At 44.4% G+C, this 26,246-nt stretch overlaps 1 protein-coding gene across 9 annotated transcripts in view; it reads left to right on the top strand.

The window, feature by feature from the left end:
• Positions 1–24,127, top strand: part of LDB2 (LIM domain binding 2) — a 391,400-nt gene extending 367,273 nt beyond the window's left edge. The window contains exons 6-8 of one of the 9 annotated variants that reach the window (XM_039241544.1): positions 13,369–13,492; positions 16,994–17,136; positions 22,758–24,127. In XM_039241544.1, coding sequence (XP_039097475.1) covers positions 13,369–13,492; positions 16,994–17,136; positions 22,758–22,988 — 498 coding nt within the window. In that variant the 3' untranslated portion in view covers positions 22,989–24,127. Of the gene's footprint in view, positions 1–13,368; positions 13,493–16,990; positions 17,143–19,674; positions 19,796–22,496 lie in introns of those variants that run through there. The other 8 variants (XM_039241542.1, XM_039241543.1, XM_039241540.1 and 5 more) reach the window with 8 other exon arrangements.
• The last annotated feature ends 2,119 nt before the right edge of the window (positions 24,128–26,246 follow it).

The raw sequence follows: 26,246 nt of genomic DNA, 5'->3' as shown, positions 1-26,246 counted from the left end.
CTTCTTTCCTCTTAAAATCTTCCCTTCCCTTACCGTGCACACCTCTAGGCCTTTCTGGTTCCAGTGGTGGCGGGGGGAGCAGCATGGAGTTGTACCAGTCAAAGGGCCTGCTGCCCTCCCAGCCCAGGGGTGCTTGATACCTACCTCTGTCCTAGCTCCAGGGCAATGCAAAAGCAGATTAGAGCTTGTCCTCAAGTTGCTTACAGTCAGCATCTCTCCTTTCTCAGGAGATCCTCAAATATCAGCATTGCCTTGACCTAAGCCCTCCAATGTCTTCCCATCCCATTCAGACCAAAGTCCAACATCCTTCTGACGACCTTCATCATTCAGTACCTCACAGCCTCTCTGGACCCATTTTCTCTCCTGTTCTCATTCTCTCCATGGCTGCCATATTCCTCTCCTAGATGTTTCTCAAAGCCCCCGGCCTTCGCCCTTGCTATTCCCTCTGCTCAGAATGCTCTTCCTTCTGCCTAAAGTGTTTCCCCCCACCAAATATCTCTCTTCCTAGCTTCCTCTGAGGTAAAGATTGCCAGTAAAATAAAGGATTCCCAGGTAAGTCTAAATATCAGATATATAATGAATAAATTATTATTCTATTTATTATTCTAATAAATTATTCTTTATTATCTGAAATTCAAATATAACTGGGAACCCTGTATTTTTATTTGCCAAATATGATAACCTCGCCAGAGATCTTTACTCCGATGTCACTTTCTGGGTGATTGTGGTAGTTCTCTATCACTGCCAAGACAAATTACAGATTTATTATCTTAGGGTAGATTAGAAGTCTTGGCATGGATCTCACTGTGTTAAACTCAAGGTGCTGGCAGGCCTGTGTTCCCTTCTGGAGGGTCTAGGACAGAATCTCTTTCCTTGGCTTGTCCAACTTCTAGAGGCCACCCACATGCCTTGGCCCATGACCCCCTTCTGCCTTCAAAGACAGCAAGGTCACATCAGATCCTTCTCATGCTGCCATCTTCCTGACTCTCCTTTCTGATTCCCTCTTCCACTTTTTTTTAAGTTTATTTATTTATTTTTGAGAGAGAGAGCACACACATGCATGTGTGCAGGAGAGCAGGGGAGGGGCAGAGAGAGAATGCCCAGCAGGCCCCACATGCAGTTAGTGCAGAGCCCGACGCAGGGCTTGATCCCATGACTATGAGATTATGACCTGAGCTGAAACTAAGAGTTGGACACTTCACTGACTGAGACACCCAGGCGCCCCGTGGTGTCTGCCTTTATGTGCTTTTGTGATTATATTGGACCCACCTGAATAATCCAGACTAATCACTCCATCCCAAGATCAACCGATGAGCAACTTTAATTCCCTTTGCCATGTAACCTGACATATTCCCAGACTCCAGGGATTAGGGGCTGGACACCTCTCCCAAGCCATTCCTCCAAGCAGTGACTTTAACCAGAGTATCCAGATTCTCACCCTTCCCAACTATAACATGTCCAACCTCCTTTCCCTGCTTGCTTTTTGCTCTTTGATACTTATCACTAACATATATCATGTGCTTATTTCTTTATCGGTCTCTGTCACTGGAATGTAGTTCCAGAAGAGCAGTGATTGTCTTTATTTCTGTTTACCACAACCTCAGCATCTGGAAAAAAACAGGGGGCACCTAGTACAAGTTCAGTAAATATGTGTTGAATGAGTGAGTGAACGAAGGAATGCATCCCAATCTCTGCCAACTCCATTTTCATACAGCTTTGCCGTGGTCCCCATGAACCCTGCGTTTCACCAATCTCATTTCTATCCCCTGGTGGAGAAATGGCTGCTGATACAGGCTCCACGGCCGCACAGTGATCACGGCCGTTGGGAGCAATTGAGCAGCAGCTGAGCGCTACATTACTGAGAAATCGCTCCTTCCTTTGTGTCAGAGTGGAGCTGGAGGGTTGTTGTCTGGCAGAAGCTCCCAAGAAGGCAGACAGGCAAGCATCAAAACACAGCCATGCACTGGGTGCTCAGGACCAAGAAGTCCATATTCGCACATTGACCATGGCCCAGAAATCCCCCAAAACAGTGGTCAGGGGGATGCTGGCCCACACCCCAGAGCACAATGCTGTCTTTAACAGTCTTGTGGGTATTTACACCAGGGTGGGAGGCAGGCATAACCACACAGTTAATGTTCAGGAGGGATTATAACTGCACAAACAAGATAGCCATGTTCCTTGGAAACTGTCACTGACGACTCCCAAGGACCACATCCAGATTCCCTTACTTGCAGTATTGAGATTATCAGGCCCTATTTGTAAATGCTAGTGTTTAAATGTTACCTCGCTGCAAATACACAGTTTCTTAGTTCCTTGGGAAAAATAACCAGCATACTACAAACACTACCTATATCCGGTGAGGAACAGCACAGGCCAGCGCAAAGGCCCCCAGCTGTGATCAACAGCACTCAGCTTGGGGGGTGGTCTCCACTGCTTGAGCCTCCGAGCAGCCAATGTTTGTCTTTGGAGATATTTGGTGCTTTTGTGTAGCCAAACACATGAAAATACTGGTGATGCTTTATCACATGCTTAGAAAATATGGATAAAAGAGAAACAGTCTGGCATGTACCATATTGCAGCTCAGCATCCATGCTGATGGCACTCGGGGAGGGGCCACATCATGCGCGGAATGCTTTTGTTTATCTCAGCTGCACCTTTCAGCTCTGCTGTGGGCCACAGGCTGAGGCCCTGAGAAATCTGACAACTGTCAGCCTCACCGGTGTAGTTGGCTGTCTGATTGTGTCATGGGCCGTCCCCAACACCATGCCCTCTGTTGCATTCACATCTGTATTCCCTCTGCTGAAGATGTCCACCCAACCTTTGTCCTAGCCACCTCTGCTTTCACTTAGCTGACTCTTAAGCCATCTTTTTAGGTCTCAACTTAAACCTCAGTTCTTCCCGGCAACTTTTCCTGACACCCCTCACCCTTCTCCTTTATACTAGCCAACCCATCTGGAAGTCTCGTTTATCACCTATCTCCCTTCTGGAGGGAGGCTTCAAGGGAGGAGGTCTGCAGTGTTCACGTTTGGATCCCTCGTACCCAAGTTACTACAGTTACAATATAGAGCTGACCTGTTTGCTGATGTCTAATCACCTTTTTGGTTTTTTCTCCATTCTGTCATACTCATGTATTCAAGCATTCATTTGTTCCACAAACATAGATCCATTGCTTGGTGCGAGGCAATATTGATGGAGGAAGGAAGGAAGGAAGGAAGGAAGGAAGGAAGGAAGAAAGGAAGGAAGGAAGGAAAGAAACAGGACACAACCCAGCCTTCCAGTTCTTTAACATCTTGTAGGAGACTGGCAGTTTTATGTGTCAACTTAGCTAGGCCATTGTCTCAGTTTGCTCAGTCTGCCTTAAAAAAAATACCATAGACTGGGTGCCTTAAGCAAGAGAAGTCTTTTTTCTCACAACTCTGTCAAGTCCAAGACCATGGTCCAGTAGGGCTCAACTTTGGTGAGAGCTCTCTTCTTGGCTTGCAGATGGCTGCCTTCTTGTTGCGTTCTTACTTAGTCTTTCCTCAGCATGTGCACATGGAGAAAAAGCTCTCTGGCATCTCTTCCTCTTCATACAAGCCCACCAGTCTATCAGACTACAATCTTATTTAACCTTAGTTGCCTCCTAAAGGCCCTCTCTCCAAATACAGAATATTGGCGGTTAGGTTTCAGCATAAATTTGACGGGCCACAATTCAGTCCATTGCAGCTATAGTGCCAGTGTTTTAATCAAATGCTTAATCTAGGTTTTTCTATGAAGATATTGTGTGGGTGTCATCTATAACTAGCTGGCTTGAGGTAAAATAGATTACTACCTGGTGAGCTTTGTTCAAAAAGTAAAGGTTTTAAAAGCAAAACTAGGGTTTCCTGAAGAAGAGGGAAATCTGCCTCTAGACTGAAGCATTGACTCCTGTGTGAGTTACCAACCCATGGAAACTGGATTTCAGACTTGCTGGCCCCCTACAGTCATGGGAGAGCCAATCCCTTAAAATACACACATACAAGCATGCACTTCCTATTGGCTCTATTTCTCTAGAGAATCCTGACTAATGCAGTCATGGACAATAAAGAGTCAGTGTCTGCAGGAAGCCACTTCATAATCCTGAGCCACTAGTATTCATTTTCACTATCTGACTCATCCAAAGGCAACTCCGTTTAGTCGATAAGAATTTTTAAAATTTACCTGAAATTTATTCTGAACCCTACAAGTGACAGACAGAACTCCTTAGATATTTGTTAATCGTTGTGGAGTATTTCCAAGCAGATTTTTTTCTCTTTCCCTTTCCTTTGAAACATTCCAGGACCATGCCATAGAACTCAGAGATGCTGGTAGAACACATGGATAGAGTATCTGAGGCGATGGCCCAATGGTCAGGACAAGGTATTTATAGGAAAGGCACATTGACTAAACATTTTAGATGTCCCTTGTTTTGCCAAAGGCTGTGTACATACGTGCACATATACATAGGGCAAGAAACATCTATAAAATTTTAACAAGTATGTCTTGACAATTTTCAAAATGTCTTCCAGGAAGCCCCTGCCCCCCAGCTTGGTTATACCCTCATCATAATAAACATGCATAGAGCACTTTCCATAGGCTAGGAATAGGACCTAGGTAAGTACTATAAGTAGATTTTCTTGCTTTTCCTAACAACCCAATTAGTTAAGTACTCTGGTTATCCCAACTTTCCTGATGGGGAACCCCAATTCATCCAAGGTCACTCAGTTATTAAATAGCTGGAATTTGAACCCAAGCCAAATTTGCATGTTTAACCCTACAACACATGATGCCTCCTTACACCCAAAGTCCTTCATCTTTTATACATTGCCTAATTTCTTACAAACCGCAATGTCAATCAGAGTCTATCTAGTAATTACCAAGTCATTTCATAGAGGAAATTTGTTATGGTGAATTATGTACAAAGATGTTGGAGATGGAAAAGCCACCAGAAGAATATGAGACATCCCCAAGATTAGCAACTGCCACTCCAGGGGACAAAGGCAAGAGGTGTTACTGTCAGGCCACCAGATACCATCTGGATCAAAGAAGACAAGAAATATTCTTACTTATTTCTTTACCCATGTAGTAGATTGAATAGTATCTGCCCCAAATTCATGTTCACCTGGAACCTCATGGTGTGACCTTACTTGGGAATCTAATGGCCAGTGTCCTTATTGGGAGAGAAGAAGACACAGAGACGTAGGGGAAAGAGCCACATGGAGACAGAGGCAGAGACTGGAGGGACGTAGCTGCAAGACAGGGAACGCCGAAGATTGCCAGAGCCAATCTCTGGCCCAGCTCTGCCAGAGCTGGGAAAGGTAAGGGAGTCTTGCCTAGAGCCTTCAGAGGGAGTGCGGCCCGTCCAACACCTTGATTTCAGACTTTCAGCCTCTAGAACGGAGAGAAAACATATTTGTATTGGCTAAAGCCACCAGTTTGTTGTACTTCCTTACCGCTGCCCTAGGATACCAACTCAACCCACTTCCCTGCATTCTCCCTGGTGCCTCCAACTGGCCAAACCTCATCTGAAGCCTGTTGGCAGAAGAGCTGGTAAATAGTGTGCAGGGTCTGTCCTCTTCAATACAGAGCTAGAAGGAAGGGGTGCTATGGAAGGGGGTGCCCATACCAATGACATAGTGGGAAAATTAAGTCCATGGCGTCAGAAAGAAAGAGAATGTATTTCCAGGGCCTTGAACCTTCTGTTCATTGGCCTGACAGGTAGAACAGAAATGTTGAGTGTGGCTAGTCTGTTGGGAGCTCCTGACCTCAGCATTTTTCTGGTGTGGGTGGTCAGAAAAGCAGCCAGCAGTCACATATAGGAGTCCTTAACTGGTGGCGTCAAAATGGAGATCAAGGCATAGATGCTGACGTGTGCACGGGCTGGCCTGCTTGCTCTGGAAAAGGATGGCTCTGGGGAAAGCCGGCTCTCCATGCCACCCCCACCCCCTCTGCCAGAGCAGAAGAGGCTGCCTTTTCTCCGGGGCTGGATGTGATAACTTTCCCGTAATCAATTTGCAACACAATTGAGAAAAGGCAAAGGCTCCCCTGGTTGAATCTTCAAATAAAAAAAAAAAAAAAAAAAAAAGAGGATGTTTTGAATTTGACAACCAATCTACCTTTAATCCTATCAGGAAATAAACCCAAATCATAATCTGATGTTTTGGAATTGCGTAGCTTCTAAGGGAAAACATTTCCTTCTCTCTTGTTTTTCATCCTCTGAGGCATAGTGGGTTTTACTCATGTGATGTCTGTTATTCATTCTTATCTGCTTCCAGGTGTGATTATCTGTTTATTTCACTTGGTTTTTTTCATTTGTTTTGGTTTGTTTTTCTTCTAGATTCTCTGTATCTTTCTGTTGTTTTAATGTAAAATCCCTTTCTGTGATGTGTTTCTTAATTAAGAGATACTCCTTCACCTTAGATAAGAGTTTGTTTCTTAATCACCCCCACACTCTGATATCTTTTTAATTCAGATTTGGCCAGAGAAGCAAGTTACTAGAGACGGGGGGCGGGGGGGGGGCAGAACTCTGGTTTGTGGATTTGAACATTTTGTATTTATCATTTAATTCGAAAAATGGGTTTTTATCAGAGACATTAGCCACTGAAATGCAATGTAACTGTAATTACCCTCCCTTGGGGTATTATATCTAGTGACCCGCTAAGTCTCAGGGAGACCAAATGGTTTACCCCCCAGGAGCTAACCAATCACATCACACATTGATCTCCTGGCTCAGTGGGATCAGTGATGCTAATTTCCATCCTCTGAGTACTGGCCTTGTGCCAGCCATTGCATTAAGTATCGAACTACATTATTTCAAACTGTCAAAGATAAGTATCATCATCCCCATTTTACAGGTGAGGAAACAGGTTCATAGAGGCTAAAATTCTTGGCCAAGAACACAGTTAGTAAATGGCACACTTGTGGGTTTGAACCCACATGAATCTGATTCCAAAGCCTGCATCCCTCATGTATGAGGTCACTACCATATACAGGGAAAAATATAAAGTCAATGAGAGCCTTTATGTGTGTGTGTGTGTTTAAGGAAGAGTTCTTTTTTTATGTTTATTTACTTATTTTGAGAGAGAGAGAGAGAGAGAGAGAATACCAAAAGGTCTCCACACTGTTGGCACAGAACCTGATGCAGGACTTGAACTCACAAACTGTACGATCATGACCTGAGCTGCAAATAAGAGCCAGCCGCTTAACCAGCTGAGCCATCCAGGCACCTCACAATGAGAACCTTTGAATTTGGTATTCTAGCAGCGATTTTAGCCACTCATATTTAGAGAGGTAGACAACAGAAGTTTGTTGTTTAGAACACAGTATTGGAATCAGGCAGACTTGACTATGAACCTCTTCTCTGCCCTTTGAATAGCTTTAAAACCTTGGATACATTATAGGAATCACACTCTTTACTATCAGCTTTAAGTGACTTAATGACTTTGAGTCTGAGTTTCCTCACCTGTAAAAGTAGGCCAGTAGTTGGAGAGGGTTAATGATCAAATATGTGTCTGGTACATACTCAATGGGCAGGCATAGGTTAGGTACTCCACTTTGATTATTAAGTTATGACTCAGCAAATATTTGAGTATGCCTAATACTGTGTTAAAAAGAAGGGAGAGAAAAGTAAAATATGGCTTGCTGTAGATAAGGAGATGAAACAAGTCCACAAGAAAAGAATATTCCCAATGCAAATATAAACGCTAGGACTTACCTAGATTCATAGTAAGTGCTATAGAAGCAGGGGTCCCTTGTGGGTGGTGATGGTCAGAGACGGATGTGGGCTTTGAGCTGGACCTTGGAGGACATTAATGGTCATACTGGTGTGACTCAAATGTGGTTTGCAGGCCAGTGACAGGCTGTAAACTCTTTGGGGTCCACAACAAGGAATTTTGCTCTGGAATATAAATCAGCTGCATTGTTGAACATATTGTTTAGTTCATCTGACTTTTTTTTTTTTTTACATAAGATTTTTCTCAGTGAAGGAAGCAGTGAACTGAATTACACCGTGCATCAAGCTGCTTATCCTGTCACAGAAACACAACAAATAGTTTGTAGACCACCTACTTTGAGCAGCCCCGGTTTAGAACAGAGGTCAGCAACCGTTCTGTGAAAGGCCAGATAGTAAATATTTTCAGGTTTGTGGACTATATGAATGCTGTCACAACTATTCAACTCTGGTGTCATATCACAAAAGCAGCTACGTAAGCATGGCCATATTCAGCCTATAGTCTGTAGCTTGCCAACCTCTGGTTAAAAGGACAGGGAATGAGGTGAGGTCTTCTAGGTGAAAAGTACAACACGAAGAAAGGCCTGAGCTGGTATTGAAAGAGTAACCTTAGGCAAACATATATATAAAGAGTAGATGGCTCAAGTTCAGAAGATGTCTTCCATCATCCAGAAAATAGCGAATCAGATGCTGGCAGTAGACGGGGCTTCCTGTAGGTTTGGGAGTTAGCCAAATGCCAACCCCAGGGCATTAACTTTCTCATCACCAGAGCCAAACTCTGACAAGCATTACCGATTTCCGGGATTGGCTTTGGGCAGGGAATTGAGCAAGAAGAGCAAGTGTGAACACGCAGCTTCGGAGAATCGGATTTCTCTGGGAGAACTTTCAGATGAAAACAAAGCAAAACACAATGCTATCTACATTTCCTAGGCCCTTTGTTACTATGACAAGTCCCAGGATTAGCTGAGATCTTCCTGCCCGGTCTGGACATGTAGTAATTGGGTACATGTATGTGCATTTGTGCAAAGCCTTCAGTATAGAGGAAGCAATTGGTTATTTATCAAATGGACAAATTCATCACCTCTAAGCCCACAGGACAATGCCTGATTTGTCTGCTATTAGCAAATGACTCTTTGCTATAAATCTGGCCAAGCTGTTTATTATCCATCCATGCATCCATGCATCCATCCATCCATCTTTCCATCCGTCTATCCTTTTACTCACTCAGCAAGTCACTGTTGTAGCTACAGGTGCTGGGGCCAAAATCCAAGAACATGAAGTCAGAAGCATAGGGAGATCAAGCCTAGCTTAAAATTCTCACCAAATCTGCAGAAAGGTGTCATTGCAGCATTGTTGGGGTGGGCAGTAGCTTTCTTTGGGATCCTAGCTGGACCTGCCTGGGGTTGCACGTTCAGGGGCTTTGCACTCAAAATGAGATCTCAAGCATTACTGACTCCTGCCCCCTTCCACAGTGTTCTAGAATTCCTCCTGGTATCCCCCAACACCGCCATTGAAAGAAATGAAACTCAACGGCAGCCCCGCACACAGGGTCTACAGAAGTTGCAGAAATGCTGTCTGGGGGCTTCCTCTTCAGGCGAAGGGACCGGTCTGCTGAGATGTTGGCAGCAGGCCCAACTTTGCATATGAGATTTCTCCTCTAAATCCCAGGACTCTGTTATTATGCTTAGCTCCATTAACATGCAATTCACTGATTGTGTGTGTGTGTGTGTGTGTGTGTGTGTGTGTGTGTGCGCACGCACATGCATGTGTGTGTAGAGTGGGGGAAAAGGCCTGTATACCGTGGCCTGGTTTACACTTATTACAAACAGGGAACTCTTTCCCTAGTCAATGGTTGGGAGTATAATAGGCTTCATAAACCTCCAGATATTTTGTACAAGATTTGAGAGGCAGGCTGCATAGCCTGCATCAGATTCTCAGGGGGGTCCAAGACCCCAAGGACAGCAAGAATCCAGGCTTCAGAAGGCACTGGCCAGTGGCCACAGGAACCCACTCCCCTAACCATCTTCCTGATCTCTTTTCATAACGCCCCAGGCCTTGCCTGTTGCCAGAAGGCACTGGCTGGCTGCCTGAGAACGCAGGCTCTTGTCTGAGTTAGTTCCGCCACCTACTGCACGCAGGCCAGCAAAGCCAGCGAACCTCCGTGGCAGCCTCGCTCCTTTGCGCACAGAAATAAAGGGGAAGGCTGCCCCTCCAGCCTGGGAACTCTCCCCTGGAAGAAAAAAAAAATGGCCTTGGGGATTCCTGATTAGTATTCAAGAGATACGAACTCCTTTGGGGTGGGTTATAGCCCTGGGAAAGTATTTTTACGTTAAAGGGGGAGGGATAAATCCAGATCAGCACCTGAAAAAAAGTGCTGCTCAAAATCCCATGGAGGAAAGGAAAGGCACCACAAGAAAGAAGTAGATGATGAGCTCACCTGTGTGCCAGCGTGTCCCCTGCCCACTGACCTTTTGGGTCCACAAAGGTCACTTTGTGCATCTAACTTGTCTTGTAATGAAAATACTTGCTTCGCAGAGATGTGGTTCCCAAAGATGCTTGATGTAGAAGCCAGAGGAGTTTTCTTCCTATGCTTGAATCATTGTGAAGGGGGCCGAATACTCTGTGAGGGCAGAGATGGTGTTAGCCTCAGCGTGTCCCCAGCGCCAAAGCCAGAGTGCCTGACACTTGGGAGAAAGCACAATAAATGCTTGAGGATGTAAACTAATAGAAATGTCATCTCTTTTACTGTCTGCGCTGTACTTGTTAATACGTAACTGTAAAATCTACTGTTCGTTGACCTCTGACGTGTCAGACATATTACCTCAAATTCTCACAGCAACACACAAGACGGGCACTGTTTTGTAGGTGAGCCCCGAACTCTTCGCTTAGAACCTCTCACTTCTAAGTCTGTGTTTGTTCCACCCCATCCACGTATTTTATGACCACTGTCAGCCCATTTCTCAAGAATGGGGAATGGGCCAAAAAGAAACTGTCTGAAAACCGAACTTTTTTTTTTAATTAAAAAAAAAAAACACCTGTTTTCCCAGCCCTTAGAATTTCCCTGAAAGCTTCTCTTCCTAACCAAGCTTAATAATAGATGCAAACATCTTCTGACCCTGCCTGCATCTAGCAGTGTTTCTCTTTTGATGGATAATCCACTCTTATCTCTGTGTGTAGAGATGACTGTGGAATCTGTTACTCTGGTGGGCTGAGCAGCAGTGGTTGGGGGAGACCTGCGGGCGTCTACAGCTTGCATGTACTTTGATTTCCAGTGAGGAATTCTTAATGGAGTAATGTTCACATCGAGTCTTCACAGTGTGGGAATGTGGAGCTATTGCACAGAAATCGCCCCTCTTTCATGGGGTCTTCCTTACTAACACTTTAAGTTTCAAAGAGGGATCCAAGGTAAGCAAGAATATAGACAAGATTGAAGATGCACCGTAACTCATCCAGATCTCAGTACTTGACAGCCTGAGCCACTAGGGTTGAGTGGCTTTGTCTCTCTGGCTCACACTGTATATATGTCATTTAGGCTTTGAAATCTTCTTCTCTGCTTCCTGAGAAACCACAGTGGGAAAGAGATTACAGATGTCTTTTCAGTGGAGTTAGGGTTTGAGCCAAGTTTAGGTCATCGTTAGGTAAAAAGAGCAGAGAGTTATTTCTAGATGAAGGTAATCTTGATTGTCATGCTTGGGCTTGAGAAGAGAGGAAGAGCATGGGCAAGTGGGATTAAGTGAGAAGAGGGTGGAATTCAAGCTGGAAACCTCAGGGCATTTGCACATGTCTTGCTTTTTGTATGTATCTATCCCAAAGCCCAGCATATATGTTGGGTAGCAGACCTCAAACTTCAGGAGTATGTGTCAGAATATGATGGGAGCATGCTTTTCCAAAAGGCAGATTCAGGACCCCAGCTCGAGTCCTCAAACAGAATGGAAAGAACCTGAAAGTCTCTATTTTTTTAATGATTATTTATTTTTGAGAGAGAGAGAGTACTAGCTGGGGGGGGGGGGGTCAGAGAGAGGGAGGGAGACATAGAATATGAAGCAGGCTCCAGGCTCTGCGGTGTTAGCACAGAGCCCCACACAGGGCTCAGACCCACGAACCTTGAGATCATGACCTGAGCTGAAGTCAGACATTTAACCTACTGAGCCACCCAGGTGCCCCTAGAAGTCTGAATTTTTAATTATTAACTCCTTTGGTTCTGATGGAAGAAGTGTTCCTTAGACCACACTTAGAAGAATATTGGCACGGAAAAATCCTCTGGTCTTTCTAAAGACACCTTAAATGCATCCATTCACTTGAGCCGAACCTAGGAACACAGAGATAAAAGGCAGAGTCTCGGCATTCAAAGAGCTCAAGGTCTAGGTGGAAAAGAGACTTGGAAACAGATAGTTGCAAAGCACGGATGAGTATATTCATAAAGCGGAAAGGGCTGGGTGCATGGAGAAAACCATAGAGAGGCACCCAATTCAGCCTGCATAGGAAGAGATGCAAAACCTGGAGATGAAGGTGTAACAGAAGAAGTAACCTTGTCATCAAGGATGAGTGGGCATTCGCCAAACAGAGGGCAGGGGAGAATTCCAGGGAAGAGGGAACCCAGTGGACAAAAGCCAGCGTGTCTTCTGAGTAATGACAGAAGGGAAGGGGGTAGTAAAAACAATGGGCCGATGAAGGAGGAGATTGCACATCTGCCTTTCATAATGAACTAGTGTTTTTCCACATGGGAGGGTGCGGTTGCCAATATTTGTGTGGTTGTAATTGCAACAGTACTGGATACATCATTCCAAGTTGTGGTCTTTGTCTTCTTAGATACAGCACTCTCCATATGGCAGTATTCTGATGAGCTTCCAACGGAGAAGGAATTCAGAAAAGTTCAAGGCAATCCTAAATGGATTTACCTTCTCATTTCATTCATTAATCTTTGTCATCAGATGTCTTGGACCAAAGTAAATCTGAAAAATCTAACCAAAGGAGGGAAGAAAGCAACAGTGTGCAGAGCCACAGAGAAAGCTCCCACACTGAACTAATGTTGGCATATGTTACGTGTAACATTATCGTTACGTGTAAAATACACATGAACACATGAAGAAAAATAAAGTAGTGTTCATCATGGGTCTTGATAAGAATTAGGATCTAAAAAGTACTTGCAATTGCCACTTTATTCTCCGCAGTTTAAAAGATGGCTTTCATTGCCCCATAATCTACGTAAACTAGCATTGTGACTCTCCGTGTGTGGTTATACAAACAGTAACAAGAGCAGAAACCAGAGTAGAAATCGGAGCATGCTGTGCTCCATGAAGAGAGCTTTGTTCTTTCACCAGAAAAAAGCATTTGAATTCAGATAGAGCTACATACATCCACCCAGCAGTGTACAGAATGTGTCCCTGGATATGTACGTGCGAGCGTGTGTATGTATAAATCACATTCAGCTATAATACGGTGTTATAAATAATAGTAAATTAGGTGGGCATTATCAAGTGTTGGTAATATTTCTCTTCCTTCAAACTTGCATGGAGAAAATCAAAACCAGGGGAAAAAAAGAAGTACCTTTAAGCTTTCTAATTGTTTCCAGCTGTTAACGTTATTTATTGCAGATAATATGATCAAGTAGTGAAACACCAGTGTCTTTGAACTTTTTGCAGTTGTGTGTAATACTGGAGCCAATGCAGGAACTGATGTCGAGACATAAAACTTACAACCTCAGTCCACGGGACTGCCTGAAGACCTGCTTATTTCAGAAGTGGCAGCGAATGGTGGCTCCGCCAGGTACGACCTCGTTCTTTCCTCTCATTCTAAAAATGCGTTTTCTGAGGCCTCTTTTGGGAATAGAGTGATGTGAGGAGGAAGGAAGGAAGCATACATTTATCACAAAAAGTAGTTTATTACAGATATTTGGACTTGGGGACATTGAATTTGTACGGTACAAACATCCTTAGGAGTCGTCTACAATCTCATGTGGGACCTGAAACCCACTAAAGCCAGCTGATTTATTTGATGTTACCTAGGTCATTGGCAAAACCGAAATATGAACCAAGGTTTCCCATCTCCCAGTCTAGTGGTTATTCCACTGGACAAGACTGATGGCTTCTCACAGCCTATTGTTATTTTGCTTGTTTTTTTTTTTCTTTTGTTTTGGTTTGTTGTTGTTGTTGTTTGTTGAGAAAGAAACAAATTATGGGAAGGGAGGGAGGGAGGAAAGGAGGATGGAAGGGAAGGGAAAGAAGGAAAAAAACATAAATAGTTTCACTTTTAAAGATAGATCTAATAATATCAAAGGGTACTCTGATCATGAAGAGAATACATAAAAGATTCCATTTTCCTCACTTCCTTAGAATGCAGTTTAGATCCTATGGTCTCCTGCTGAGGTTCTGAAATTACTGCTTCCAGTCATCATTAATTGTCGTTCTATCTAATACATTTTTACTCCCAGGCGTGTGTCGAGCCTCATTGATCATAAAAGCGAAACGTATCCATTCGCTAAAAATTATTTTTATAAAGAGTAATTATTAACACGAAGCACATAGCTTTCTGAATCACAAAATATAATTGTCACCTTCTACTGGTAATTGGCAAGGCATTTTATATAAAATGAATATAGACTTAACCAAGTACATATTTAGACATCTGTGAAAATGGGCATTATTTGACATAGAATAGTTACATCCCCATCTTAGAAGAATTTTAGACATTTAGAACATTATCTTTCAAATATAGTAAATGGGCTTAAATTATGTTCTCTTTCAATACCAATAGGGCTTTATGGGGAAAAAAATATTTCCCTCAACAAATGCTTTGAGAACCTGTATTTTCCAACATAGGCATATATAATTTATATACCATTTATTAATTCAATCATTCATTTAATGGTTATTTATTGAACCCCATCTAGGTGCCAGGCACTATTCTAATCACTAGACAGCACTGAATGACACAGAAATCCCAGGCCTCACAGACCTTCCATTCTTTTGCTGAATCCTCACAATAACCGTATGAAGTATTTACTATTTCCTATTTAAATATACAGGGTCTCAAAGTTATTTTTTTAATGTTTATTTTTGAGAGAGAGAGAGGCCAACAGAACACGAGGGGGGAGGGACAGAGAGAGAGGGAGACACAGAATCCAAAGCAGCCTCCAGGCTCTGAGCTGTCAGTGAGATCCCAAGAGCTGTGAGATCATGACCTGAGCTGAAGAAGTCTGGACGCTCAACAGACTGAGCCACCCAGGCGCCCTGAGGGCCTGAAATTTAAAGTAGTAATTTGCCAGGATCAGTCTCATAGCTAATCATGGAGGAGGCCTGTGTCACAGTGGGCTTTTATGACTCCAGAGTTCATGACTCTGATACCTCAGCTACCTGCTACCAATGGGAGTAATCCAGACTATGCAGTTTAGGCATATTTCTCCCAAATTTCATGAAGGAGTACAGATATCAAAAAAAAAAAAAAAAAAAGTAACCTGTTTTAATTCTTTTTTTTTTACAAATAGTTTATTGTCAAATAACCTGTTTTAATTCTTAAGGTAAAGGAAGAAGATCTTTGTCAGGGGAACTAAGTATTTGCTTGAGTTTGAATGTGTCACTCGGCTCTTTTCCGGCACCACGAGCTGGAAAAATTCTATTTCTTGTTTCCACAACTCTCAGGACTAGCACCCGTAAGTCTCTATGGATAGACATGTTAGGACCTTTGATGAAAATCTTTGGGGGCTTGGGGGCTCCGTTGGTTAAGCATCCAACTCTGGGTTTTGGCTCAAGTCATAATCTCACGGTTCATTAGACCAAGCCCCGCATCAGGCTCTGGGTCGACAGTGTGCAGCTTGCTTGGAATTCTCTCCCTCCTTCTCTCTCTCTCTCTGCCCCTCCCCTGCTTGCACACGTGCACTTGCTTGTGCTCTCTCTCTCAAAATGAATAAACTTAAAAAATTAACCATGTTTACAAAAAAGAAAAAAGAAAATCTTTGAACATAAGAGACAAAGTATTTATGAGAGAAAAAATGGTATATAAATATGAACATAATCCCCTTCTTCCTCAAATGTCAGGGATAATTTGGTGGACCAAGTGGTCTTTGAAATGAGCCTTAAAAGAGACCCTCCCACTGCCCATCAGAAGCAGCATAAATGTTTTAAGAAAATGCTGCAAGCCTCTCTCACTCAGTTCCAGTATGGCCCGGGCTCGCCTTCTCTCTATCAGAGCTGGGTCAAGAGGAGGGTTAGCCAACGGGATGGTCTTACATGACATTCTGAACTTAGTAAATGCCTGGAAAAATTTTCTAGAGATTTCTCATTCACAAAACAAAGATTAGAATAGAATCGAATTAATAGAGTTGCCAGGAATATAAAATAGTCATGACACAGAACACATGAAGCAGATGAAACCATTAAGAACATGAAAACATCGTGTACTACTCCCAATGTAGTACACATATGTAAATGTAGACCTCATATGTAAATAAATAATCTTCCTCTGACCACCACACGTCACCACACGTCCCTATGCTTCCATAAAGACATTGTCCCTCTGTCCCATCCACAATATTTTCTTGTGTTTCTAACCAGGACTTTCATGCAAAGATCTAGTTCCCCTTCGTGAATATGCTGGCTGTACCACACTAAGACCTTCCCCCCCAACCCCAGGAACTTTGAAATTAGTAGCATTCTTTAAACATCGGGCTCCAAACCATGCAACTTGAGAACTGTACTGAGTTAGGGCCCCTGTGTTTTACACTCATGGCTGATAGAACTCCTCTTCCTCTTTGTTGTACTTGAGCATCTCAAGGTCTGATGGTGCTGGCCTGCCACGGGGCACTTGCCGGGAGATGTTGGTTCACCACCTCAACTTGCTTTAATCCTTTCTCTCCTTCTTTGGAGGCCCCCAGAAGGACCCAGGGCCCTTCTTTTGCTCTAAAGAAGCAACAGACCAAAGAAAAGTGTTTTCTCAAATTTTGTAGTGGTAATAATATTTTTAACTCAACTATAAAAGTGGTATTTGCGCCTCACCCCTAAAATACACTTAATAGATTGCAGGCATATATATAACATTAGAGGGAACAATGAAGCACAAATCATTTGCTCTAGATACCAAAGAAAAGAGTCGCGTGCATTTTGTGCTAGAAAATAAGACCGCGGCTTCCTTCCTTTCCTTAGTGTGAAGTTAAAAGAAATGGAAACAATTTAAAGTCCACTCTTTGTAACTGACAAACACAGCTTCCCTGGAAGGAGTCTTCCGACGGTTGCCCCGGAACTGATCCCCCATCTATTTTCCATATTGCAGCAGAACCCACAAGGCAGCCGACAACTAAGCGGAGAAAAAGAAAAAACTCCACCAGCAGCACTTCCAACAGCAGCGCCGGGAACACCACGAACAGCACCGGCAGCAAGAAGAAGACGCCAGCTGCTAACCTGAGTCTGTCCAGTCAGGTACCTGTAAGTCTCGCTTTCCTTTTAGGCCTGAAATCCTGCCTTTGCCTGTCTTCCACCTGCTGGGGACCATGGAAAGTCCCCTTTAGCTGCTCATGCCTTCTGGGTGGGGGCTGGGGAGGGGGGCAGGCAAGGGCAGGGGGAAGGCGGGAGGGAGGAGCTCTACCATGGAAACCTTCCTTTGCAAACTGGGAATTACAAGGGAATATTAAGAGTCTGTGCTGCGCAGGGACCTGAATTAAAAAGCCGTCAGAGTCACAGACAGGAGATATGTCACTTAAGGTTTAATTAAAATATCACTTAGCAGCATGCCTGGTGGCGTAGAAGGGGCTCTCAGCGCCATCACTGGGGCCCCCTGTGCTCCACTGGAAACTAGCTCCCGGCACGCAGGCTCCATGTTGTAATTTGACTGGGCCTTCCCGACATGGGTGCCCCTTCTTATTTTAAGACTCAGGTAATTAACTCTCGGCCACTAAAAATGCAGCTCAGTGGATTCCACGTTACCCATTTCATTAGCTCAGGGGGAGGGTCAGCCCCTGGTTTGGTCTCAACCCTCTTGACCTCTTGACCCTTTCTTTCATTTCTGGGTCTTGACAAAGGAAATGGGCCACGTAGAAGGGGGCTTCTTTGAACTCCGAGGCTGACAGCTGACGAGTGTCCCCAAATAGCGTGTTACCCGCGTAGGCACTTTCTTCATCTCCTATTATTTTTTTTTTTCAAGTTCTGTCCTGTCTGCCTAATTCCTTCCTGACTCCAAATTCCTCAGCCCAGTGTTAGATCATCGATCGCTTTTAAATTCTCATGCTCCTCTAAAACATTTCTTATCCCTTGTCCCCTCCACGATTACTTGTGGGTGTCTTTCTCTGCTGCCCTTATCACATCACCCTGTCTCCAGGCGTTTGACTGTCGTTTGAACCCTGATACTTCTGTGGTGCTTCATGGCTATCCCTTGGATTCCATGTCCTTGGAAATGTGCTCTATTTCTTATTACTTCCCTCAACTGATACAATTTTACCTTTTCCCTCTTTCTCACCGCCCCCCCCCCCACCTTCCGTCTTGGTCTGTTGTCCTCACATCTCTCTCCATGTGAGAGTAGATTCTTCCTTCATGGGGATTCCCCACTTACTTCTAAATGTGTCTTTCAAGTCTGGCCCCAAACCACTTTTACCTACTCTCCATCGGTTGGTTTCCTTTGGCTAAAAGCCACCCCATCAGTACCTGAGAATCACCTGGGCCACTGAGACTCTTCTCCTGTCTTCCATAGACAGAGGGTATGGTTTTCATCATCACTGCACTAGAAAGAAAGGGTCATGGAGAGAGTGGCCAGCCTGTGGGGAAGGTACCATTTTAATTTTAAGACCGCTAGGAATTATAGTTTTTAAATAATGCCAGACTCACCTCTGTTTTCTGAACTGCCTAAGGAGTCAGAAAAAAAAAAAGTCAAATTAACAAAACAGTGTTTTTATTAAGGTACCAATAAGTTAGGCCCACTTCTGGTTAAATTGGAAAATACATAGAGAAAATGGCCTGGTATAAATAAATCAACCCAAAAGTGCACACAAAGTAGCCTATTTTTCATCTACCCCTGGAGTTTTAGAAACTAACATTTGTTAGTTTCTCCCAGCAAATGAAAGTGCATTCCAGAGAATTCTGGAATTGTGGCATTACTCCTTAAAGGCACAGTGGCTGCGAGAATTCAGTTCAGTTCAACAGATTTTTTTCTGAGCTCCTACTATGTGCCCCACACCATAGCAGATATCAGCAATGCCAAGATTAAACAACAACAACGAAAACCCAGGCCCTGTCACTGAAGAGCTCAGTCTCCTGGCGTCAGCTAGCGGGGTACAGCAGTGAGCAGGGTTCTGAGCCCGTGCCTGGGTTTCATGGGCCATCCATTAGTGATGTCTGCCTAGGTGTAGAATAGCGGCATGGGAATCACACATGTCGACGTACCTAGCCTAGTTGGAAACATTTCAATTCTATTTTAAAGGGCACATAGTTTGTTCGAGTCCCTTATGCTCCTGTCCTCCAATCCAATAACTACATCTTAGCAAAGGATCCCTGTGTTGAGTTTTTAATGAACTGAGACCCTTTGGACTTCATGAGAACAAGACACCCTTAGAAAGCAAGAGCAGAATTTCAGCACCATCCCCACACCCTGCAATTCAAGATGTTTCAATTAAGTCAAGCTTACAGATGGCCAGGAGGGGCAGAAAAAGGCCACCACCACGTTAGGAAAATGTGCACATTTCGGTGTGCGATCTAGCTGAATGGACCTTCAGTGATAAGCATCGTCTGGCTTGCAGTGACCACATCTTTTAACCCTGTGTACTGAATTACTGACACGATTTTACTGTTAAACTAGAATGCGATCTGCAGGCACAATGGCTGCCTCATTCGAAGGTACGACCTGATTCTCTGTGCCACCGTGACCACAGCAGCACAGCAGTGGTCCGCCTGGCTGCCACGGCAGCAACGTGTGTATCTGGCGAGGACTAGGGTTTAATCCTTGGATTCTGCTTCTCACTCCATGAGCAGGGGCTAGGAGCGATCCCGAACTGCAGCCTCAACCCTGGGAGGGATGGAGACCTGTGTCATTCAACAGCAGTGACCCCTTCTGGCCAATTTAAGGAGAAGCATTGAGGGGCCCTGAAAGGAGTCACTTCCAGTCCTCCTCAGAGGTTGGTGGTCCTTGCACGGGGGATTAGTGAGAAGATGTGACAATGGGCAAGAGCTGGTGGCACCTCCAGGCCTCCGGCCAGGAGCAGAGGTCTGCCTCAGGGGGAACCGAGGGCATCCGGGGTTACTCTCAGACAGACCAGCCCTGCCTCCTGTGGGACACACAAGATAGCAGAGATGGGAAGGAAATGCAACTCTCACTACTAATGTTGAATGTTGGGGGGATTTCTAAAGATGCGGGGGTGGGGAAGATGGGGCAACATCCCCTAGGTAGAGGCAGCCCAGAATGTGCACTATGTCTCCATTCATTCTGTGTGAGGCTAACCAATCGAGACTGCCTGAGTAGAGAACCACTCTTTTTAGTCTGTAGGTTTAGGAGAACCGGGTAGAGCCCTGTGCATAGTGGCCTAAGTGGCCTCACGTATCTATGCACGTAAGGAGCCCTTAGCGCACATCTCTTTCGTAGCTTGCCATCTGTCAATCACCCGCACACGCACACACAGGATTATGTATCTGGCTTAGGATTTTCTCATATAATCAGGAAGGCAAATGTGGCGTCTCTCTGAAATTTCGGATGCGTACAAGTATCCATGCCTGTTCCAAACATGACAAGCCTATATCAGCCCCATTTGAAGTGATTCAAATCACTATTTTCATAGCACTTTTCTGGAACAACTGTTATTTTCTGATGCAATGAAGGCACCTGGAGTGTTGAGAACTTTTTCTAATGTCACGCTTAGGCCGCCTTCTGGTTTTTCTCCTCTGTCTCCAAAGTATGCTTACCTCCTCACACTGTCCCAGCCTCTCTCGATGACCTTGGACTCACAATACTAATGCACAGCCATGTGGTTGGTCCCCACACCCTTCCCCTGCCCTGTGACACCTTACGCATGTGTTTTCCGACCCTTCCAAAGTGTGCTGCACGTAAGTCATGAAATGAGATGAACCCATGTCATCCTCTGCCCAATCTCGCCCAATTCTTTACCCCCACCTTTGTTCCAGATCATAAGCACTGTCTCCTAACTACCTGTAACCAAGTGGCACTTTTTTGTCCAGAACACCCCCAACGGGTCCCGTGGCTAACCCCATAATGCCCCCTCCTCTCTGGAGCCCACATTCCATCTCCGGTCCTGTCGGCCTTTTTGCCAGTCAGAGTCTCTGTCTATGTTGCACCTCACCTTGAACCCTCGTGCATCTCCCTACATGTCATTGTCACGTCTGGCTCTTTGTTGCATAGTCAGTACGTTCTTCGAAGCACACTTCTGATTGTCCTGCCAGTACCTATATTTGCTGAGTTTACCCCGTTCATATTTGAGGCGTTTACTTAATCTGGGACACATCTCTTTAAAATCATGTTTCTCAAATCACAAGAGCAATTAGTCAGAAAACACAGTTTGGAAATCTATTGATTATCTCCCCGTAATTCCAGGGGAACCAATCAGTCAGTCAATGAAACAAACAAACAAACAAACAAACAGGGTTTTCCATTGCAAAACCAACCAGGCAACAAGTAAGGGTTTTGTTCAATTGGCACCTTCGTAATTCTAGAAAGAACCTGGAGGCCCAACGGACCCTCTCCTGACCAAAGGCAGTATTCTCCTATGCCGTCCCAGGAAAGCCTCTCTTGCCCCAGTGAAGATAATTTTCGCCCAGTTACCAAGGCATTTCATCAAATTAGCCTCCCCATCAGGAAACACACCCTCGCATCTCCAAAAGCATCTGGCTCAGCCCTGCTTTTTTTGGCTGAGGCGGACGCTGACGGCATTGGGCACTCTCCTGGAGTCACCACACTTTTGAGGAGACTATTGCTCACAGCCTGCCCAGCAGTATCACCCGGCAGGTGTCCTGTCCCATGCCCAGGTCACCCCCCAACCCCATACAGCCCCCTTTGAACAAAGAGGCCGGAGCTGTGCCCTGTGTATGCGCCCTTCTCCCCTGGCCCCGGGCCTCTCCAGCACTGGCCTCCACGATGCTCCCAGCTAGCGGAGGTGGCTTCCTTGTTTGCATGGAAGGACAATTTGTGCTTAAAGGAGTGATTAGATGGATTCTTCTTGCACGCTTCCATTTCTGATGACTGCCAGCTTCATCAATGTAATTATAATTAGTTCTCTTCATCTTCCTTTTATGGCCCAGCTGGACAGACTGGTTCTCTTGACTGCCCAGATTGGTGGCAGGGTTGCCTGTATGGGGATAGGTGACAGGCACCAATGAATAACAGATGGTAAATTCAGGGCTTGTTGGCAATCAGCAGGTTTTTGCTAATGACTTAATTAGCTATGCAAATTGTCAAATCAGTGTGAACATTGTTTTTATCGAAAACTTTACCTAAATTAATTACCATAATTAAGTAGCAGAATGTCAAGGATATTGGCTGCATAAAAGGGCCTGGCTGAGTGGAAAAAAGAGAGATTCTGCCTTCAATTAAAATGTATACCGTCCTTGGGACAGAGAGAATGCCATTTGGAATGAGTTGCGTGAATACTGCAGAATTGCACCCTCCCCATGTTGGCTGCTAGTCCGAAGCCATCGAGAGGCCCTAAAATAAAAAGTGGCGGATTTTTGGAGGTATTGGAAAGCGCCCAGCAGAAGGTTCCACAGCCCTCTCTAAAAGTCCCCAATGTCGGCAAGTTAAAAGCGTGGATTTTTTTAATCTTGAAAAATCCATCTTTTTATTTCTGCAGATTGCTAGCATTGCTCGTTCTCCGGTGTCAGGCTCCGCACTAAGGACATAAGCTCGCGTGGTTGTTACACGTCAGGAGGCAATGCTTACTTCCCGTAGAAATCCAATATGCGTCTGGCCTCCCCGACTTTGACACTTGACCCCCGGTGCACAGTACACGAGTGTGTCTGTCCTAGACCCCCCCAGCTCCTCCGGCTAGTGTTTTAAGCTGAGCTTCTCTGTCCCAAGGTTTCCCTGTAATAATGTCAGCTGCTGTTCACAGGATGTGATGGTGGTAGGCGAACCAACCTTGATGGGAGGTGAGTTTGGGGACGAGGACGAAAGGCTAATCACTAGATTAGAAAACACGCAATATGACGCGGCCAACGGCGTGGACGACGAGGAAGACTTCAACAGCCCCCCGGCCCTGGGGAACAGCAGCCCGTGGAGCAGTAAACCCCCCGCCGCTCAAGAGACCAAATCAGAAAACGCCCCGCCCCAGGCTCCCCAGTGACACTGACCCGCACCCGCACCCACCGTCAGTAGGTCGTGGGGCACGCTCACGCTTGCAGATCCTTGCTTGCAGGAGAGGAAGGAGGAGAAATTAAAAAAAAAAAAAAAAAAAAAAAAAAACTCTTCCACGCAAATACCTATTTCTAAACCACAACGATCCGAGTTTGAGTTTCTTTGTTCTTTCTTTTTTTCTTTTTTGAAATGAGAGGATTATTCCAATAAACTTCCATGACCCTTCCCTGGAGGCCTTCACAGGTAACACAGATAGTGGCACTGATCTTAATAAAAAGAGCAACAGCTCCTGCTTCTCCGGGCTCGGTATTAACCACGTGTTTGTTAATTACACCCCACCCCCACCCTCACCCTGAAGAAGGCCATATTGTCAATATGCCCTCAGTGCTCAGGGTCTCGTTATATGCCGACCCTAACTACAGATGACTTTTTAATATTGTAAAATATTTTCTGCTTTTTGACTTGCATCTGAGAGTTTCTTGTTTCAGTAAAAAAAGAAAAGAAAAAAATCAGCTTTTGGACAGTAATTTAAATGTATCCTTATTATTATTTTTTTTTCCTTCATCTTTTCTTTATTGGGTAACAGCTGCGAGGGCCTTGCAGGTTAATTTATGGGTGAGCTAATGTCAATTGGTTCTCCAGCCCAAGTTGGTTCAATTGAGCCCAAATGCTGAAACAAGAAATGTCTTTTTGTCATTGAAGACACCGAGGCAGGTTTTTATGTAAAGAAAGACACCTGGCCCCTTGAGAACCTACGCATTTATAAAATTGCTGTTGATCCAAATCTTTTCAAGCCATGTAACCCATTAATTTTGTGGGCAGCTTAATAAATCTGAAACTTTTTTGTGTTTTTTATTGTATCTGAGTTGACTGTTGCTTCTTTTCACGGTATATTTCTTGTATAATATTTTGTAAAGCCCTCACTTGGTTCTTTTATGGGGATTCTTCTCTGGGGGCAATTCCAGTGTATTTATGTGAAACTTTATAAGAGAACTAATTTTTCCATTTGCATATTAATATGTTCTTCCACATGTAAAGACACAGTGGCTCCGTGTGTTATAAAACAGCTGTATTTTATGTATGCTTTACTGATAAGTGTGCCAATAATAAACTGTGTTAATGACCAAAGCAAGTGAGCCTGGCTGTTTGTAAGCATTGGGGGAGGGGGGGAATCTGCCCACGATTATGAGAAAGATTGAGCTTGGATTTATTGCCTAGACTATGAACGGAGTGGAATTGTGACAGCCATGCCATCCTTTGTCATGTCTGATTCCTTTCCCCACTCACTGTGGTTCATTTGGGCAGGTGTGTAAGGGTCTTCTATGTGCTGGGCACATGCTGGCCGCAGACACAACAATGGGAAAGGAAGACCTGGCCTGTGCTCCTGGAGCTTGTCAAGTGGAAGAGCGGTGGCTTCCACTCATTGAGTGTTTATTCTGCACCAAACAGCCCTGCTTGAGGTCCACAGATATTATTTCAGCTAATCCTCAAAGCTTCACAAAGTTGGCATTACTATCTCCATGCCTGCCTATTTCTCCAAAAAGTTGCTATACAAGACTATGGAAAATTCACTTGAGGACTTTCTTGTTAAAAGAAATTTCCTCATGTTTTTCTACTTTGTTTTGCCCCAGCGAGGAAGATGAGAGGAGAAATCAGTTAGCATTTGTTGTGTTATGCCCAGATCGCAGTATCCTCAATGACCAGAGACCACCAGGGAGACCGAGTCACGCGTGCAAAGGCAAAGGGCTTTATTATGGGCTCAAGCTCAGGCTCACAGACTTTACCAGTGCAGTGGATCCATGCTGTGAGCCTCGAACAAAGGCAGAGTAGGGTTTTTACGGGGTTTGTGACGGGGGAGTTACAGAAACTGTGGCATGGAAACAGTGATCCAATCATAATTATACAATATCATTGACAGCGGGTTTAACCATACACATTGTCTAGAGTATTTGTTACTTTTGGCGAGACCCAATTACAACATTTAGAGTACTTTTAAATTCAACCAATTACAGAGCGAGTCTAGGGTCTTGTTCGGCGCCTAACGGGTTAACTTTAGCATTAGGTAACAGAGTTTTATCTATAGTTGCTGGCCTTTCTTGATTGGGAGTTGCCAAGGTAGCATGGTGGAGTGATGTGGTGGGCAGTTTCTTCGGCCTTGGGCAATGTGTAGCTGCCTGATACTTTCAGGGAAACTGAAATTTAGGCCTTCTAGTTTAGAGTGGAAACTTAAAGCCTGTTATGGAGTCAGTTTGGTTTAGACTTGTGTCCTTACAGTTGGATGTGTATTAAGTGCCAGGCAATTTTAATTTATCATCTTGGCAAATTCTGGAATGGTGAATTTGAAAAAGAGAAGCTATGGGAGGCCATATGTCTTAGGTAGGGATTCGCAGAAGTAGAGTCCGAGATCAGGATTTGGAGCCCCAAGATTACTGAAGGAGTGTTCTTCAGGTCAAAGCAAAAGAACAAAGAAATTTTTAAAGAAGTGGGGGAACAGGATAGGGAAGGGGAAAGAACCTAGAAAAGCTGTGGACTGATCTAGTCTACTTCCTGAACCTGGTCCATAAAGAGAGGGCTCAGAAAACAACCCACTACAGAATTGTACCTCCCTGAGCTAAGCTCCCCGATTTTTGTGTACCTGTACCAGTCAGTCATTGGCTGGGGCCATCCCCAGGGTATAGGAGATTGTAACCCTTGGAACAAGATCGTCCTCATTAGCTCAGCGCAGTTCTGAAGAGAAGAAGGCCAAGTAGAAAGCAACAGTCATAGCATCTCGGCATGGGTAAGCTGGTCTCAAAAAGGGCATCAGGGCAGTGCACAGTCTACTCCATTAAGCGACTTGTCCCATCTCATCATTCATGGGTGACATAGTTGGGATTTGAACCTGGACCTCCCTTCACTACAAAGCCTGCATCCTTTCTGGAATATCAAGTGCTTCCTCAGAATATTAGCATTTTGAGGAAAATATGCAATGCCACAGCAAAAGAGCCAAAGGGCATATAGGAAACTGCTATTTTATTGCTTACCCACTGGAGTACTGCTAAGAGACCTTAGAGTTTATCCCCCACCCTCCTCACCATTTTATCAATTCTTTAAAGTTGCCAATATGTAGTCATTACAGCTTATGCCTAGGACAAATTATTTGACACTCGTTCCAGTGATTTGTTGCTACATAGCAAATCAACCCAAAACTTAAAGACTCAAGAAGACAATCTATTACTATCAGTTGGCCTTCTGAGAGCTCACTGGT

Source organism: Hyaena hyaena, unplaced genomic scaffold, assembly GCF_003009895.1.
Source record: "Hyaena hyaena isolate Hyena2069 unplaced genomic scaffold, ASM300989v1 scaffold_195, whole genome shotgun sequence".
Classification (NCBI taxonomy): Eukaryota; Metazoa; Chordata; class Mammalia; order Carnivora; family Hyaenidae; genus Hyaena; species Hyaena hyaena.
Note: the sequence above shows the minus strand (reverse complement) of the source record. Positions and strands in the feature narration are given on the sequence as shown.